General features: G+C 35.8%; 1 protein-coding gene across 1 annotated transcript in view; it reads right to left on the reverse strand.

Annotated features, from left to right (window-relative positions):
• Positions 1 to 20499, reverse strand: part of ZFHX4 (zinc finger homeobox 4) — a 122074-nt gene that overhangs the window by 40711 nt on the left and 60864 nt on the right. Inside the window, exon 4 of the mRNA XM_009574229.1 lies at positions 2719 to 2784. Coding sequence (XP_009572524.1) covers positions 2719 to 2784 — 66 coding nt within the window. The remainder of the gene's footprint in view (positions 1 to 2718; positions 2785 to 20499) is intronic.

Consider the following 20499-nt stretch of genomic DNA (forward strand, 5'->3'; position numbering starts at 1 on the left):
CTACCACAAGGGAGCACTTATAATATTGATTAAATTGGACATGGACAGCAGAAAAATATGTAACATTTATCAAAGCTTACAAGTGCAAGAAAACAAAACCAGAAATTCCATTTGTTATTGTAGGGTCTAGAAAAATATGATGGGATGTACCTTAAATGCAACAGGAAAACAGTAGTGCCTGTGTTTGTGTCAGTTTTTGGAGAAACTGCCGTACCTAATTCTTAGTTTCCAGAAACACCAACTTAAACCTAGAGCCAGCTCACCCTCTTGGAAGCTACAGATACAGTTAGGAACTTGGCCTCTGTCTCCTGACCTGGGCCAGACATCATTAATTCTATCATTCCTGCCATATTTATGGGTTTATGCTTCAATATTTAGACCTCAAGAAGTTTCACATGTATTACCTCCCAAACTGAAAATGGTTGCAAGCAAAGTGGATTTCATTCCTTTCTAGCAAGCTGGCTGTAAACAGATTCTTTGGCACCTGTGAGCAATCTGGGTTTTTTTGCCTTTTGGATACCTTAGTCAGTTCTCTTGCTGCAGGATTTGGGGAGCAATATCAATGTTACAGGAAGATACCATCTTACAAGCTACAAATTTAGGCACTAAATGCCTTGGTTCTTCGTAGTTAAGTGTTTGTATTAATAAAGCTATGACCAATTTTCTGGGGAAAGGCTTTCCCTTTGTCTTTTTTGAGCAAAGGCTGAATATTTATTTGTTTGCCCATTTTTAAGTGGATTTTCAATCACTTCCAAAAGGGGATCCCATTAAATTTTCTACTAAAGAAAATGGCTGAATTAAGGATGCTCATAATTTTCACGATATCCATGAAATGATATAGTGCTGTTTTGAAAGAACCACATTAATTCAGTTTAGCACAAATTAACCAAGAGATCCTTCTTTCTAAAGGCCTTATTCAAAGAGCTTTCTAATTCTAACTTCCCTTAAAATTAATCAATGTGGTGATACTATCTCTTTCTCCATCATAGCTTATCGTTATGTAAGAAACCTCATATTTTGCTAAAACACAGTATCTGCTCTTAGTCTATCAATGATCTTTAGATTATTTTCTATATCACTATTGCAATGCCACTTTTGCAAAAGTGTCTTCAAAAATCTTCAACAGTTATAAAAGACTAGTACCACCCACCAAAGGATTTGCTCTCTCTCATGAAGTGCTTGACATTTGCACTGCTTTCTCAACTCTGTTCCTTTAGACTAGTGAATTAGGAGGTGGACTTGTCTCTCCAATAATTTTGTAAGTCAGTCTTGCAAATCACCAGGGTAACCAAAAAGCACTTGGAAAAATAATTTTACATATTCTAAACCAAAAAAACGGCATGTTGTCCACATTGCAACCAGTAACATTGCTTTTCAGGTATCATGTGTGCTGCTAAGATTTCTAACAGGAGAAGCAGAATGGAAGCACCTCTACCTCTGAATTGTCATGACAGTCTTTGAGCTCAATTTTTTTTGATTAAAAAATTCTAACAATACAGGGTTGTCAGCAAATACATCTAGAAGACTTAAGAGGTTCTGTGAAAATCAGTCTGTGTGGAATGTAACCAAATAATGAAAAACAGCACAACACGTAAATGCCCCAATGGTGAATAATATGTCAGATAGAAAAACGCATTAGCTCAGCCACTATGTATCTATAATGCATTTATTTCACTGGAATCTTTACGAAAACTAAACACAGAGCTTTGGTTATTGTTACTTAACCAGCTCAATGAAATAAAGGAAGAGGGACCAACAGATGAACATTTTAAGTTTTGAAGCCGCCAGGACAAAATTATTTGATTCACAGCTACACCTAATATAGCTGAGTAACGTAAACACTAATATCCTGTTTCTTACCCTGGATAGCAAATCTTGTACTGCTTAAATCTAGCTCATCTTGAACCAATGCTACTTTACAAAACGAAGAGAAAAGCTTATCAAATATTCTTGAGAAATCTCTGAAAACAGTAAATACCAGTCCTTTATTACACGCTCTGGAACAAAGTCAAAATTCTGCTAAATTCCTAGTGCGGAGCACAACTAACTGGAGGTTTGGATGTTTCATAAGTGAGTTTCACCAAAGGTATCATACACTGAGATTCCAAGCCCATGTGTCATGCCCTGAAACATCTGCAACAGAACATAACATTCTTAATAAATGAGATAAATAAAAGTGTGTATTTAATGAAATAATTCTGAAAATATATCTATTCATCCACACAGATGAAAAGCTGTTTATGATTTTGCTTGGTGGGAAAGGAAATTTATAAGGGGGATTTTTCAGTTCTGTTGAAATGCACCTGGAGTATTTCTATGAGAAGACAACACATGAGTTTAGCAGCGTGAAAATATATATGCCACAAAGATTTTGATAAAAAGAAGGTGCACAATCATTCATATCTCCTTACATACATCAGTAATAAAGAAAAAGCATTCTATTTTATCGTATTTAATAACACGCTGAAAAAAGCCACACATACTTTAGAGTTATGTAATATATTTCTATGTTTTAGTGGAAGGGAAGGTAACTACTTAGAAAAAGTAGGTTTGCATTTTCATGCTAAATTAATGCTAATTATATTACCACTTATACCACATTCTCATCCCACTCTTGCAAATTGCTACAAACAATTAAGAGCAAAAATCCATTCAAGTTAGCAAAATGACAAGTTTTCTGCTACTTCAGAGTATTTTTAGGTATGGTATGTTCTTAGCCTGAGTTGGTTTTCATCTGTTCCTGTAATTCACAAGTCCTCAAAATAACTCCATAACTTTCTCTCTCTTCCCACCCCACCCCCCCCTTTTTTTTTTCTTCTTACACTATTTAATCAGGATGGGGATCCGAACTGTGAGTTTATCCAAACCAACCTCCCTTTTAGTGCTTGGTTTTTTTGCTGTGCCAAACCACTTCTGGTGTTTCAAGCAAGGCAATGACAGCATACCTTCTTGTTATTATTTATGCATGGAAGGCCAAACCAAATGCTTGGGTGGGTCACTGAAGACATGAAGTAGGTAGTTTTTTCCATCCACAGGACCCCATTTACATTTAAATGAACTTGCTCCTTGTGAAAGATTGGCTCCAGCAGAGAATACCACATGACCACAGACATTGAAATTAAATCACAATCACAAGGATAGAAGCCACCAACATACTGCTAAAAACAACCTACAACACATATCTGCGTTGCCTTGTATATGTCAGTAATAAAGAGAAAATGTTCCATTTTATTTTATAAAATGCATCCCACTATGCATTTTCTTAATCCATGTGTATAATAAGACACTGCTGCTCAAAGCAAGAGTCAAACAAGTAACACACAAAGCTACCTCTGCCATGACTGGATTTCTCATGAGGGGTAGGAAAATTGTCATGTGCAGCTCCAGGCTTTAAATGGATGATTTCTCCTGGCTGATGCTGGACTGGCACTGACTTGACAAATGTGGGAAAGTCCTCAGCTGTGAGATGGGGGCTTAGGTTGTGGGCTTTTGGTCAATTGAAAGGTTGCATTAAATGTAAATTATAGGACTGTTACTTAGATATATACCCTTCTCAACCAGGTGAAAGGCAAACAGCGCCCTGCACTAATTCACAGATGAACTGGCGATAGGCTTGCTGAATAAGGCAAGCAGGCAGGCAGCAGGCAATTATAATCCTCATCTTTGAAGGAAGGAAGGAAAGGTATTTTTATATAAAACCATATTAAATTTCCTTTTTTAAGTGCCTCTATGTATTTCTCTTTTCAATTTATATGGAAAAGTATTAGGCAAAAATCTACAGCAGAACTGGCAGTAAATATCACAGTAACAATTGCTCTTTTATTAAATATTTATTGAAATAAATTCCTGTGCTTTCTCATTTTTCTTCTTCTGCTTCCAATATTTATTTACAGCTGATTATTAACATCTGCCAGTGTAACAGTTTCATCTGTACAGAAGCCGAAGGGTAAAAAAGTCACACACCCCCTCTAACATGACCTGTAGTTAGACAGAAAACAGTTTTCCCAGTCACCGCTTGGCTTCCTGTCTGTGACCTCTGAAAAGCATTGGAGGCCAGGGTTAATGGCCTTTCCAATCTCTGTGATAAGAATTCATTTTGTTCTATTACCAGCAGTTATCTCAGGAGCCTGCTGCATCACTTCAGCAGGGTTCAATCAATGAGAGGACCTAATGAAGTAACCAGCTGTAGCTCTATTTCCCTGGTCAACTCTATCAGACAAATAAGATCTATCAGTCACATCTTAAGGCCGATCCTAGAAACAGCATCCTCACATGCTGAACCTATATGCATATGAACTGATGATACCTGGCCGTTTCTTTTTAATCTTCCCTTTTAGTATGGCTTTTCTAACAAAAAAGGGAACAAAATGGGTTTGAAATGTAGCAGTAAGAGGACAATAATGTTGGATTAAGAAATAGAGGATTTTCAGAACAGCAGGAAGCATTTGTATTAATAGCAAAAACAGAGTAAATTATATTGCATGACAGATTTTTTTTCCCCAAGCAACCCCTATTCTCTTTAGACGAAGGATTCTTTTCTTGAAAAGAAAAAAAATATTTTGTTTATTATTTTCTGCCTTAACTTACTATGTGTTATAAACAGTTTTAATTACAGGACTTCATTTTTAGTTTGTCACTTAGAAAGGAAATACAAATATGGTAATACATTTCAGTCAAATGTCAGTCAAAATAATGGTCAGTCAGTTTTATTTTATATTTAAGTCATATCCCTGAAAACAAAAATGTTACTTTTGACAAAATTGTATATATATAATTTTGTGATTTGTTATAATTAACTTTATCCTTTCATACTTCAAAAAGGGCTTAATTACTTAGAAGTAAAAATCTTCTTTAAAAGACACTGGATTTGAAAATTGAAAAATAAGGAAAATAATAATAAAGGACAACTTCAGGACTTCAGAGCTGTGTACATCAAAGTATGACTGTATAATTAATTAGAGGGTACAGGAGAAAAATGCAATTCATATTGCTTGTACCACATGTCCAATCTGACTTCATCACGAGGTGTGACAAACTAAGTTGTAGCAGGCCATACAGGCAAATTACTGAAAGTGCTGCGGCAAGGCATGTTAGAAGAGTGTCGTATTTGCTGAAATGTTGAAAGTCACATGTAGCTAAGTTTATTTTATTAGGTCAATCTCAACGAATCTCATGAAATGAAATTTGTATCCTTTTAACTTATCTGTGTGCTTTGTCAAATTGAAACGAAAGAAAATCTGGCTATGTGCTGCTATGAAGAATGAGAGATTATATCCAAGAAATAAAGCTAAAAATGATAACTATTCAACATGCACATACACTGTGCACAGAAATGTCTATATAATTAAAAGCTAAGTATCATTTTGCATATAGTAGCACATCTGATGGATTATGACACACAAATTCCAGAGTACATGTGCTTCAAATAAGCGCTTATATCTCTTTTCCCTGTGAGCAAAACAAGGGCATTCTTCTTTTGCAGTCTGCCTGCATTAATAAAACAATAGGAATATTACTTATACAGTCAAAGGAAATCCAAGAAATCTTCCTTTTTAATTTTAAACCACCTTAATGAAAAACAAGGGGAAGAATGTGTTTTAATAGTGTAGTTTGGTATTTAAGGAAAGAACATTTCTGCCATAGGTACCTAGGTACATTTGAAAAGGACTGAAATATCTATGCTACATATGTAAACAGATAAGATTATGCCTAGCAGGCATTTTGGGAACATCTGTCAATTTTTTATGGAACGCACTGATTGTGGGCTATTGATTGCATTTAAACAAAGTTGTTTCAAAAAAAAAATCAGCTAACAATTCGTGTAGAAAGGATTGATCAATATTTAAATGACTCTCTTTATTGATTTAAAATTAACTTTCAATTAAGAGATCCATAGGACTCTTAACTGCGACACTTATCCATTCAAGAGAAAATAAAGGTACATTTATCGATACACTTAAACAGCAGTGGCTGGTTTCTTATTGATTCAGTCATTTGCGCTGGGATTCGTTAGCGTCATCTGACTTTAACTCGCGTACTAGGTCTTAACAGTGTGTAATACTGCAAGATGCAGGAATGTACAAAACGATACAGAGCAAGTGAACAGAATTAGAAGATGTATGCAGAGGTAAGTCATACTTATGCTTTTAAGTCTCCTGATGAAGGAAGAGCCCGTTTAAAAACTGCCTAGCTTTTCGTTTTGGTCAAGAACAAATTCCTGTCAACTGACTTGTTATGTACTGTTTGGAACGGGAAACATACAAATGAATGAAATCTTTAATATTGACAGGTAACAGTTCTATTGGCTCCTACCAACTCCGGTAAGATCACCTATTTGTGTGTATTGATTAACATATAATCAATAAGAACTTAAGCTCATTGTTTGCAGAATGTTTTTAAGTGGCAGTATCGTGATGCGCTGCATATGTTCATATATATATATATACACACACACACACACACGATATTTAAGGCTCTTATAATTTAATATTGTAATTATGGAATCAGCCATCATATGGATTTTGAAAGACTTACTGAGACGTTTGAAAGTAAACATTAAGCGTGTATCTCTGTTTTAGAGAAAAACTCAAATATATTTGTTCTAAACAAAAATATACTACAATAGCATAGTTATAACTATAAACATGTGCAAAAGCATCAGCACATTTAGGAACACAAATTAAAACCAGAACTGTAATTACATACTTCATTATTTATATGTATTCTGGGTATTTTAGTATACTAAGGAAGCTGGACATGTAATCTCTATAGTTAATAATAGACCAAATTCATCCCAGGTGTAATTTCATTGAAGTCAATGGACCTGGAACTGCACCTGGAATGAATTTGGCCCAATGCTATGAATGCCTTCTGACTCTCGCCAGCTTAGATTTACATATAAGATATAACACAAAAATGAAATAAAAATAGAAGATGTCCAGGAGGCATAGCATGTTTACAGAGCAGAGTGGTAATAACCTTGCCTGATATATATGTGGCAGTGCTTTGCTTGGCCAGACAGTATCATTGGGAATGGGGGAGGGTTTACTCTGACCGTGGCTCAGGTTTGCCTGTGTCCCTTCATGTCATTGCCTATTTCTTTCTCTTTTTCTCTCTCTTTCTGTTTTTTGAAGCATAGCCCAGAACCGTCCAGTGAAATGAAGCTGCCCCAAACTGACCCATTTATTACCTATTCATTTGCTGTGATGTAATCTTCAGGAGGAAAAAAATGCTGCAATATAGTAATGTTTAAACATTAAGACGTGTTCTGATCAACTGAGATTATTCCTTAAACTGAGAATCCTAAACAGAATGTATATAAAATCCAACTTGCATATGAGATCACCAACGTTTCTTTTTTAAAAAAATTAGATTTTGCTAACAAACCAGATCAAATTCTTTGAAACTTGGGTGCTTTTTATATTATGATGAGCTGGTGCTTCCATTACTTATTCTTTTCTCTGTCCACTAAATGTTAAATCATACTTACCAAAAGCTCATTTGCAGAGTTATGATATGAATCAGTGATATTTTTAGGATCACAGTAACACAGAAAACAGGTTATGGCCTTTTGCTGCTGGGTGGGAGTCAAGATCAGAAAGACCGGTGCGCAAATGCAAAGCAAATACCCCCTCCTAAAATGTCTAAAGCACATAATGTCAGTGTAACATAATTTGGAATATATTATGATTGTTACAATTACTAAAAAGTGCATGATGCCTTTATTTCCAACTGGAAATTAGATGATTATACTAATTAAGTGATAGCAGGTGGCACAGGATGACTGCTACAATCTTCTCTGATGTGCAGAGAGAGATGCATGGTTCACTGTCTAAAACACTCAGGAATAGTAACAATTGGCTTAAGGAGTATTCTGTCCCAAGATGCAGAATAAGGATTCACTTTGATTTAACACTCCCTTATCACATCAAAGAGGTGAAGAGACATCTTTATGGATTGGCTTAGAAAAAAAGAAATGCTACTGGTTTGGCTTCTACCCTTGTAACTAACATCTCTTGGTATAACAGAATTACATTATGAATTGAATTCCAATAGAATAATGTAATTCTAAAATGCCAGCAACCTTCTTTTAAATTGCAACTGGCCTAAATTCATCATTACTGCTTTTAACTTCCTCAATTCAGAATTGCTATAGGTGTGCTACTGAGAGTCTCTAAGTCGAGCAAACTGGAAATGCTGTAGTAAAATAAATATTTCTCTGGCAATAAAAGCACTAAATACTTTTGAGAATATATGTGGTTATTAAATACATTTGAGTTTTAACTCAAATTTACTAAGCAGTATTTACACATTATTTTTACAGCAGGATTTGAAGATTATTCACAATTGCATTAAGTTAGACAAATAATCCTCTAGTCCTGTGACTCATTCCAGAGCTTGTTTTTCTTGTCCTCTCTGCTCTATATTCAGACTGAAGTAAGGCTAAGTCATCACATCGATTAGTTTTCCAGATCAGCCATCGTTAGTTTAAATACTATGAGATGTGGTTAAGAAGCTACTCTACTTTTTTTGGACTTCCATATGTTTCTGGAGTGTGACCTCAGTTTAACAATGGCAGGGGAGCAGATCTGCTGAAGAACAACCATGCTGTGTGAGAATGCAACCAACGTATGCCTAAGAGGCAAACCAAGTGATTCTTATAAATGATGGAAAATAAATGTTATCTAATTTCTGAAAATCTCTTATCTAGCTTCATCTGTCTCTGCAGCATTAATTTCAGTTTTGTTATTGTATTTCTTACTACAGATCAAAAGCACGGCTGATAAGACTTGAATTTAGGTATATTTGTAACATGCTACGATATCTTACAGCATAGCTAGTTCATTTAAAAAATTATTCTTCCTCCCCTTACAGCTCCCAAAGTCTTACCTGTGCCACAGTTTCAAGCAATGTTTGTGCCACCTGAATTTTCACTGGTGAATACAAGAGAAAGCCAGATTGGACAGTAGAAGGTGAAAAACTATTATTTTCCCTAGGATGTTGTGCATTACATTGTGGTGACATTCTCTTCTCAGTGATGAGGTGTGCAAACTAAGGATACCCTACTCTTCTTCTTCCACAAAAATTCACATAGTTGTATGCACTATGATAACAGCAAGTACAGTGCAGAAGACGTCTGTAGCAAGGACAAAAAAGAAAGGTTCTCCAGCTTACAAGCCTAAATGAACATTTTTTTTTTCTTTAGAGCGAAACATGAAAGTTTGTGAAAATCACTCATCTCCTTTTTTTTATGCTTTAATAGAACTAAATGGAATGGAACTAAATTTATGATTACGAAAAATGCCTTGTCTCCTCCATGAATACTAAAATGCTCAGCATTTAGAATAGTATCATACAGATGTTATTCTGTGAATTGATATAACAGTTGCATCTTTTCCAGGACAAAATTTAAGCAAATTTCCCACAATGAACATGACAAATACCTTCCTCGCTGTGGCTAAAATAAAAACCTTTACCCTTGCACCCCAGGACATTCAATTAGCTGTGCAAATGGGAATAATGGTAGACAGCTACTCAGAAGCAGCTATTGGAGAAATTTGAACTTGTTGTTCAACTAAAGAAAATAACATTATTGTACTACAGGCGCGAGGCCAACTCTCTTACCCTTGCATGCCACTGATTAGTTCAGCCTTAGCTGAACAAAAATCCTTAATCTTCTCTTTTTAATATTGAAGAGGTAAACCCTCTTTCACCTGCATGTGGAGTCTCCTTTTCATCAAAGCTCAGGAGATTCCAGCAACAAAATCAATGTATGCATGTTCAGAGCAGTTTTCAGGGTTTTGTAAGACAAATCTTTCAAATGGGAGCTAGTTTAATGCTATTGAGCTGAGTTTCGATCTGACAGAGTGAGTGAACAACACAGAAACAGTTCACTTACCACTGCTCACACTACGGGAGGCAGGAATCAGGTACAGCTCTGTACAAATACAGCTGTGCAATTTCTCAGTAAACTCTTACCCTACCTAATCCAATGTTAAATGCAACAGTACAGTGTTTAAACAAACAAAGATTTAAGAAAGAAATGCAATTTATTTCTCTATAGTAATGAGAGATAATTATGGTTTTCTCATTCAAACTGCTGAAAATTAAGACTAGCTCCACTAAATTTAACAGAGTTGTGCTAGAGCTAAACTGATTTTAACTGGAGCATTGTCAGGCTCTGTGTTCTAACAGAAAGATATATCTGAACTATGATCAACAAATATCCTGTTCTGCATTTCCCTCCTGTTTTAAAACTTCCAACAACTTGCTTTCTGGATTTTTTGAAGGAGAAAGAACATTTTAAAAAGGTTCACTTAATTTTATTACCAGACATTGTAGATTAATATGAGTTGTAGTACAGCTTTGCACAGACAGATTTTTTTGTTCCTATGCTCTGAATCTTTGAGATTGGAGATATTTTATTCCTCTTTTGACAGAATGGTATTACAGCCACATGTCCATATAACCATTATATCACGAGAGTCTCCATGATCATACATCTGATTAGAAAAACGATCACTAGTCATTTCTGGACTGGTATCTGGACTGCAGTATCTGCAATAATATGGAATAATATGCTTCCTCTGTACTGTTCATATTCCTTCCTTTTAATAAGCAAATTAATGAGACTTCTAAAATGCTTAGAGTAAATATACAACCCAAGTGCCAAAGTCTAAAATAAAATGAACCAAACATAGAGAACAATACTTTAAATTTGTATATTAGAGTGACAAAATGCTCACGCTACGCACTTAGTTATGGCTTTTGCCAATTCCAGTTTTATCAATGGGACCATATTCTACTAAGACAATCAGGGGCTAAAGGGAATAGCATTCGCACTCACCTAGTTTAAATACCAAGCTCTGGGCCCAGAAAAGTGCAAACATCAACTTGTCCTGTCATTATTCAGTTCAAATCCACAACTCAAAGTAAACAAGAAATGTAATCATGTTATTGTATTAACTCTATGTTAGCCCTGAATGTTCTTTCTTTCAGGATGTGCAGGTGAGGTAACCAAGTTCTCATGAAAAGGGACAAATTAGTTCAGTTTCTTCTGATGTGCTTAAACATCTGCAGAATTCTGGTTGATGTGTACATAAAATACACTTCTGTAATCCATACAGAAGTACGAGATGGAATAACATATCAATGCATGTTTCACATACTGTACAGTGCAAACAAACTAGTATAAATGATGAGTGAAAAAAATACAAGATTCTGTGTATGTTCATCGTATTAGCAAATTTCCAGCAGGCTAGTCATCTTCCTTATATTAAAAATGTCTATTACCCAATGTAATTGAATAACTCTCTGATAATTACAACATCAGCATTTTAATAGTATATAAATAACCTTTCCCTTATTTATAATTTTGCTATTTTTTTCATATATTGCAGTATTATGAAAGGAGGTTCTTGGCAAAGTACCTTACCCTTTCAACAACAATTAATAATTTAATTAACAGGTCTTTTTTTTTTTTAAAAACACAAACTCATGTACAAAGAGCAAGGAGGTTCACAGTTGAAAGGAGAGCTCTCTTTTATGTTATAATCATGGTTTCATGGCTGTAGTAGCACAAAATTTTTTCATGGCTTATTTCTCTTTCAGTGCAGCCTTTCAGTAGAAATGATACCTGCTTTTTGGCACCATGAATAAAATCCTGTGCACATGTCTCAAAATACAAGTGCATCCGTCTGGTTTGGAGCTTAAAAAGAGCCATTTCCCCATGCCAAATAATTTTTCACAAGTAAATTTGTGTATTTGTTTTTAAAAGAACCCATAGAGAAGTCATGTCACCGCAGTCTTTTGACATCATGAATTAGAGGGGAAATATGCTGTCAAAAATAGAAACTGAATTTTCTTCCACCAAGCATTTAGACAGTCACACCTTCCTTTCCCCTGGTATCAGCAAAGGAAAGTGAGGTGCATGGCTCAGAAAAACACCGTCGGACAGAAGATGCAATCCTCACTCATGCATAGCCTGAGTAACAAGCTAAGCGTCTGAAAAGCTTTGAATCATGGGCAACCCTGTAGCATAACAGAATTGTGTTAAATGAATGGCTGACAATCACAATTGTGGTTCACATATAGCAATAATATTCAGAGAACATAATAAGAGCTGCAATATCAATGTTTTCAGACTTTATAATCAGTGTCATATTTTGCTAATTTCCAGGCACTTTATTTACCTCATGACAGAGAATGCCCTAGCTAAACTTATATCTACTGCCAGAATTTCAAAATGTCATCTCAAGTTTTATAGAAACCTCATTCTTTTTAGAAGTAATTAGCTAAGGCATAGTTTGTATGGCAATTAAAAACCACTTGCTTGCAGAAGCTTGTAAGCATTATGTAATTTTTTTAAACTACAAGTACATATGCGTATTCTTGCCTCCAGCTTAAATACAGTGAATGTTGTAGTTGGTTGCACAGGAATTGTCTCAAGAACATTAAAGCAAGCCAAACACGATTGTATTCCAACTAAAATTGCTCTCTTTATACCGTGTATTGAAACTTGATAACTGTTGGTTATAAAATTCCTTTGATTTTCTGTAGGTAATAAAATACTTTGGCAATTACTATTGACAGTTCTGGATAATCTTGAAGGCTGCCTTGCCTGAAGAAGATGAGTGTTACAAATCACTCCACTGAAAGAGGGAAGAACAGCAGCAGGCAGCAGACAGGTTTCAATTTCACAATGCTGATTATCTCATTCGTGATTCTATGCATGCCTAAATCTGAGGATCCCTCAAGCAGCTATATGGACTTCTACTTTTAAAATGCCTATTACGCTTTCATACTTTTTGCTGCTTCCTGAAGAGTGCCATTTCGCCAAGCTTAAATAGCAGAAAATTGCACTGCTTTTCCTCTGCCCATCTCCTCAATCTCTATTAACCTGCACAAGAACAAAGGAGTATGATAGTCCAGCTATAGGTTGGGAAATAGGTTTGAAGTTGTTTTTCATTTACTGGTACCTATCTTCGTGATTTATAAATGTATTTGAACAATAACATTTTTTTAATTCGTTATCTAATGACTGAAAGCATAGCCTTTAATTACATCTCTATTTATACTAATAAATAAGCTGTGTGTTCAGAAATACATGCAGCTATTGTTTACATGGACATCAAATGATACCGTAGTGCTGTCAGCATGTGTCAAAGCTTAAAAAGAAAGGAATAAAAAAGGAAATAGTGAAAAATGTTGCGGGTTTTTGCTGGTGGGGTTTTTTTTCCCTATTTAGACTACAAGAGAACAAGCAGAAGCAGCTACAAGCAGAAAGGAAAATTGTTGAAGCACCTGGTTCTAATGGTTGCAGTAGGCCTTTATTAGATGTCATAAACTGAATGATGCATTACTCTGTGGACGGCTTATAGCCTGCAAATGTTGAGGTAAAATGGAGGACAAAGAATTCTTTTAAAACAAAAAGGTTAAATGTTCCTTTTCAATCAAACAATACTTATTAAATGGAGAAATCATAATAGGCTCAGAGAGATTGGAGCCTATTTCTGTTATTTTTTAATGCATTTCTGTATTACCTTAACAAATAAAAAGCATTTTACTTCCCTAATTCACATTTTATGTAAGAATGATTTACAGTCTATCCTACATTTCACCTGTATTATTAAACAAAGGAAAAACATTTAAAAATTCTATTGCTGATATAGGTTTGGCAGCCCAATCTCAAATCTAAATAATTGCATTAAAATCCACGTAGGCCATCAGCCACCACCAACAAAAAGGTAATTTTGTCCATCAGAAAATGTTTTAAAATAAGATCTGCTTTGCATTTAAAAAGATAAAAGAATGTTTTCTAAAATGACAATTGCTGGTTGGCCATCGATTCTGAGCTTTAATCTCATGGCCTACTCAGATTTCCCATTATGTCTGACGGAGGCTTAGGGGGATAGAAAGGCCGAACTGTGGGCCTTCAACAAAAGTGGAGGGGGGTTACAGCATTAAGAAACACAGCTGTTGCTCGCAAACTGCAAATGTTAGAATAACTCACTACTAGGTTTGGGTTTGTGGTTTTTTTTTCCTTGCTGCTAATAAAAACTTAAAGTGTTTTGCATGCTTTCTATAAACAGTGCACTTAAGTTTTATAATCTAGTACATCTTATTAAGCGTGAAGTCTGCTGATCCCTAAATTATTCATAACATGGTCCAGACTGATTAAGATTGGCTTGTTAAGGAGCACAAGAAGCAATTAAACTGACAAGGCAGTGCGGCCTTGATGTATACATTTATTATCACAAGAATACCCAAAGTGAATGCCCTTATTAAGCAATGAATTTCACCTCACTGGCCTTCTACCATTGCTGCCACAGGCAGAGAGAGCTAGGAACAACATGTCAAAAGCTAACTCTGAGGAAATGCCTATCTTCAAGTGAAACCGATTTTGTAATGAACCTTTCAGTTCACTCCTGAGGTAATAAATCCTGACTGGTGCATTAATTACTTGATAACATCCCATCAAAATGCAAATGCAGCACTTGACCCATAGGAATGGCTCACTAGCTGTTAACTCTTCAGGGTATACATAAATTGTCTGTTTTCTTTTATCAAACAGGGCATTTATTTCCATCTTGCTAGGGTGAATGTCACTCCTGCCACCCTCGGCCCCTCAGTGGCCTGACACCATCATTTGCAGAGGACTGTCACTATGTGCCGACATCCTAATTGTGCTACTTCTTTGCTTTGTACCTTTGAGGCAGAATTTCCAGCTTCCCCCCCCCCTTCCTTTTCTGGAGGAATCTTGCATGTCAAGGACAAAGCTGTAATAGCGTTACAAAGAATGACCCCCACCTCTAAAGTACACTAATCTTTCTTTTCAATGGCAATACATTAAACAAGGAATTTAGTTCCTTGAAGTGATTAAATGAAAGCTGAACATATCTACGTGAATTGCTACCCAACATAGGCGAGCATGCACGCTTTTAGTGAGAACGCCACCAAAGATATACTTACATGTTTTCAAGACGTTTCCTCAATCCCTTCAATGAGCGTTCAATTTTAACAGTACGCAAGCAAATAATATGCCAAAACCTAAACCAAACTGCGTTTCATAACACAAATTTAGCAACTGTGAAATACGATGCATCACATTCTTTTTGCTTGCCGAGAAAAAAGGCTGCTTTAATTACAAAAACTATTTCCACAATAAATGTTAATGAGGAGCTGCGTTTTATATTTCCCCACTCAAAATGCTAATCTACATCAGTGGGTCTGACTCTCCCACCTGGGTCAACCTGCTTTACAGTTTTTCTATTTGTCTTGAAGGCTTGGTGAAAATCCTTAATTCAGGTTACTAGGCAACCCCGCAGGTGAGAAAATATAATGTTTGGCCTACTCCATTTTTGAATACACACAGTGGCCTAATGCCTTCCAAATAGACTGTGCAAAGCATGCACTGATAATTCCCTGCTACATTTTCTAAAGGCGAGGTCAGAAGAAAATTAATTGATGCTGAAAATAATGACAGGAGGAGAAGAACCACTGAGACTTGGTGTGACTGGCATGTGATGATGTTAGCAAGAATCCCAGCATGTGACTGGACAGTGTGATGAAAAATATACTTTATGTGAAGGAAAAACAAGTTACAAAACTTAATTAGTTTTTGACACTTCTTCATAAGTTATTATCTTTTCATTTGGAACATTGCCTTGGGACATCAATACACAAGAAGAAATGAAACATTCTTACTGTAAATCTGAAGGAAAAAAGATGACTTTATATTGCTCTTCTCCTTTTACATGTCTTTTTGAATAAACAAAATATCTACTGCAGCCTGAGGTGTACAAGCCCCTGAAGATATTTCTGCTGAGAGCATAGAATAGACTTGTTCGATGTAATAATCCTGTTACAACTGATTATGCAGTTTCACTTTTAAAAATAAAGGGGAGAGGATTGGAATCCAAAATGGTCACACACAAAAAAAAGGCTATAGATGAGAAGTAGTTAAATTATAGCACCTACAGCAATAATGCTTCCTGTACAGCAAATGTATTTTTAATTTTTTCCACTAAGGCTTATACCTAGAAGTAATTCACACTGATTACTAAATAACCCTTGTGAGTTGCTTTGTCTTTTGAATTTTAAAAAATACACTTGCCGTGAGCAATGAATTTCATAAACCACCAGCTCTCATGCTTGATGAATCATTCTTATTTTATGCAGTGCTGTGTGATAGAGAACTGAGATAAAATATTCTATCCACAAGCTATTCAGTACAATTTATCATCAGCGGCTCACTAGTCCAGTGATAATACCTGGCTTGCAGATTGTAATGATCAGATTCTGTTTTTATTTCAAACAGGAGCGATCCGAATACCAGAGTTTTTAATTTACATACATTAGTGAGGTTCAAATGTGGCAATAGCTACAAGCAAATTCACTTGCAAACTGAATGCTCGCCTTGCATAATGGGTTCCCTTTAGCTATTACTCACCAGTGAAGTACCCAGATAAAAATGAAAACAAAGAGGAAATAAGGAAAATCATGATACAAACACCATACTGTGAACTAGGATAATTACTGAACCACAGTGAAGGTCACGTTTATATCTGTTTTAGTAATGATTTCTTATATTTTCCCTTTGTATTGAAAGCATAAATGCCATCTCTTTTCTACATTATTACAGTACTATATTCTTTGCATTCTGCAGTTTTCCAAAGTTCCAGCACACTAGCATCCATAAAAGTTTTTTTCTGTTGTAAATTGGAATAAATGAAATACTGAAACAGCTGATAAATACACAAGCAACTTCAAAATCTCTGTAAATTACACCAGTTTGAGCATTTAGTAAAAAACAATGGGCTTATAATAAAATACCTCTTATAGCTATATCACTTTTATACTGACCACAGTATTGAGCTTCAATTCCCAGCAGCGTCATTACTAGACATTTTCTGCCACTTTTCTAAATCTGAAAAGCTTCCTACATTTAGTGAAGATTAGGTAATGCTGCAAGCAATCAATAACAGCTATCAATTCCATACCTTGTTCGGAAGAACAAGTTGATTAAAAGTAAGTAAAAAGGATGGTTTAATATGCTTTAAAACTATCTGACTCTTCTACCTACACCATCATGACAAAAAAATATTATTCACAGGCCAAAGATGTAGGTCTTAGCAACAGTAAGGTTATGACTCAAACCAACAAAAGCCAGAATATTCTAAGTTAAGTTTGACACTCTCTCCTTATCTTATCACACAGCCAGGGGAAAAAAAAAAAAAAAAAAAAGAAAGGCACAGAGGCACAAGTGAAAAATATCACGTCAGCCTCAACTTTGATTTCTTGGGCTTTTCTTAGTTTGTGTCAAAGCCTTAATGTTCTCTACAAGTAGTCCTTGTCTCTGATTTTTCTTCCTTTCTAGATTTTTTTCCCTCAAACAACAGTTCTAAAAAATTTTTGTTGAAAGTTAGAAAATATCTATTAGTTACCAGCAACATAAAAAGAATTGTGAAATTAGCCATCACAAGCTCAGTCACACACATACAAAGACAGATAAGACTTCATTTATTAATGACCATATATATTCTTCTGCATGTGTGCAGTCCTTAGTGTGTATGCACAAATAATAGTCACATAACCCCAAATACATTTAGACAGATATGATGTCCGTTGTTTAGGTCCTTTTCCCATAGTACACGCTAGTGACCTTCCAATCCCCTGAATCTGAATCCTGAATTTTGGCAAGTCAACCAGCCTAGAAGAAATTCTAGCCTTCCACACAGGGCACAAAAGAAAGGAAGTCTCCGATGAGAGAAAGACTCTTATAAAAATTAGTTTACTACATTCCCTATTTTCTAACTCTATACCCACAGCCCAGGCAGTTTCATATCACTCTGCTAGAGTAACTCATTTGCCTCACTACCAGTGGGGAGAGGCAGTGAAGTGGCCAATAATCTGAAAATGTGTTTAATCTTGATTAAATAAATGACAGAGGGGAAGATGAGATCCCCCTCTTCACTGTTCATCCATGACTGCTGAATGTGGCTGCCTGCAATGCCCCTATGACTGGTTCTGCTGTAGGTGGGAGGGACCCCTGCATCTAGGATGCCTTTACGTTGCATTGAGGTTCCTCTCCCATCTGCCCTCCTTGAGTGCTTCAGTGCAATGGGAAAATGATGGGTAGCAACTCCCAGTTTAATGCGGCTTCCATAATAAAGCTGCCAATCCATAAGAAGCAGAAGTCGCTAGGCAATGGCCCTTTAAAATTTTAATCTAACTTATGAATAGAATCGCAGACCAGACATTGTTCTTCAGCAAATGGAGGGCAAAAAGCATCAGCTAAATTGCTGAAATAGCTGCCAGCAGATGCTGTTCTTGGTTTTGGAGAATAAACTTCTGTAGCCATACAGATCCACAGAAAGTCAGAAGTCCTTCCTTCATATAAGCCTCTTCTGTGCTGTATCTTTCTGGTGAAATGAATATTCCTGAATCTGGAATTATTTATGCTCAGAAAGGTAAAGTTCACCTCCCTGCTTCTCGGAAAAAATCAATGTATGTGGGTAATCTAAAAGAGAATAAGGAAATTGCAATATATGATATGTAGTCAAAGGACTACTCCAAAATGCTTTATTGGCTGTTATTTCAGCTCATAGACTAAATGAAATAATGCTTGATCACACTGTCATAGACTGAAGGGTCTGGCCCCAACAGTCTTATCCCATGTTATAGCTCTATATAGAAACTCGTCTAGTCTTGCAAATTGTACTCAGTTTGGGCCCTGTTGTAGAATTGAAATGTATTCTATTGCTTTAGATGCTGTTTGAGCACAAGATAACGCTATGCAACATTTTGCAGCTTTGATAATACTGTAATTACCTTTGTGTGATCACTTCAGAAGAGATTTCCTTAGAGATGTAGTAACTTTATGGTATCTCTGAGACTCCAATCTGGCTCAAAGCCACTATGGTAAAAATAATCCTAAGTAGAATTGAAATTACAAAGATCAAGATGTATGGAAAAACATATCAGAATTAGAACCAAAGTGTTTTTTTGACAAACTGATCATCAGCAGAGTCTTAGCTTGCTGCAAGTTTTAGATTGTCTTGCCAACTCTCTGAAATGTATTTACAGTGAAAGTAATTTCTGCTGCAGTAGCATAAAGTGTGCTTCTGTGCTGCAGCATGTGACACTGGCTGATAATAAAGGAACGTGGTGTGAGGCCATGCAACTTTTATAGCAATTTCAATTGCTTTATTTAATTTAAAAAAAAAAAAAAAATAAAAAAAAAAGAGAGAGGGTTCTAGATTAAGAAGTTATTTTATTTTGTCATGAAGTTTTCTCAGCGGAACATTACCAACAAATAGAAAAATTAAGGAGATTCTGTGGAACTGTATAATGCTGACATCTAACGCAACAAGTCCAATTTCTAGTGAAATAGACCAAAAATGCTGTGCCAAAAGCATTATAAAATGTTTCTCATGGGGGAATGAATTTCTGCCAGGAAATTGGGGGATGGGATAAAGGAAGGAGGAGAGAGAAAAGAGGAACTAATTTGATTATGGACTTGAGTTTGCTCTTCATGAAATAAGTGATAAAATTCCACTAAACTCAGTAGAACCAGAGCAGATCTCATAAGAAAAGCAATATTTTAAATAATCAGATACTTCTAGCCAGGACAAAAAACACTCTATGCTTTGTTATCACCCTCTTTATTTTTCTGAATATCTGACTCCTTCTCTGTCTGTTATTTTCTCCACGACAAATCAACAGAGTGAAGCCCTAAAACAACCCTTGCAAGACTGAAAGATACAATAGTTAACTTCCCTGATTACCCTACATTTAGGGGAGGAAAGAATCTGACAAATAATCCCCACTGCCATTGTGTGGCCATTTCAGTGTCCTGCAAGCCTGGACAAGTTATTAGGTCAGACGCTAACTTCCTAAGTAGAAAAATGATGTGGTCGCCTTTGTCCTCTCTGCAGTAATGGCTGGAGTCAGTACTAATTAAGACCCTGCGGCAATGTGGTACGAGAGAGGTCAGAGACTTCCTTCTGACACCTAAACAGTGCTCAACTCAAAGGAACTGCCCCTAATCTGAAATGATGTGATGTAGAGCTGGCCTTTCAGCTTCACTGTATATTTAAAGGAAAATGACAGTTAATGACAGGGGTGTCAAAACCGAGCAGATGGAGAGGCTAAGGAAAACATAGCTCTATGGTAAAATTTACTTACAGTTCATCACTGTGCTTAGAATTAGAGGTTACTGCACAAATGTAGAAGATTTGGATACCTTTCCATCATTTTGCCGAAGTAGAAAAAAAATTTGCCTTATGCACATAACTCAAAGAAAGGTTGTTGACAAAGTAGGCTTATTTTTCCATCATTATGCAAAAATCAGTACATACATACCACCACACAACCTGCACTGCCTTCAGTTTTCTATTATCAAAATAAAATATGAAAATAATAATAAGAAAATTTAATGTAATTCAGTGGATTACTACTTTCCATTTTATCTTGTTGGGAGTAACCATTGCAGTAATT

Source organism: Fulmarus glacialis, unplaced genomic scaffold (genome assembly GCF_000690835.1).
Source record: "Fulmarus glacialis isolate BGI_N327 unplaced genomic scaffold, ASM69083v1 scaffold9363, whole genome shotgun sequence".
In the NCBI taxonomy this organism is placed as follows: domain Eukaryota; kingdom Metazoa; phylum Chordata; class Aves; order Procellariiformes; family Procellariidae; genus Fulmarus; species Fulmarus glacialis.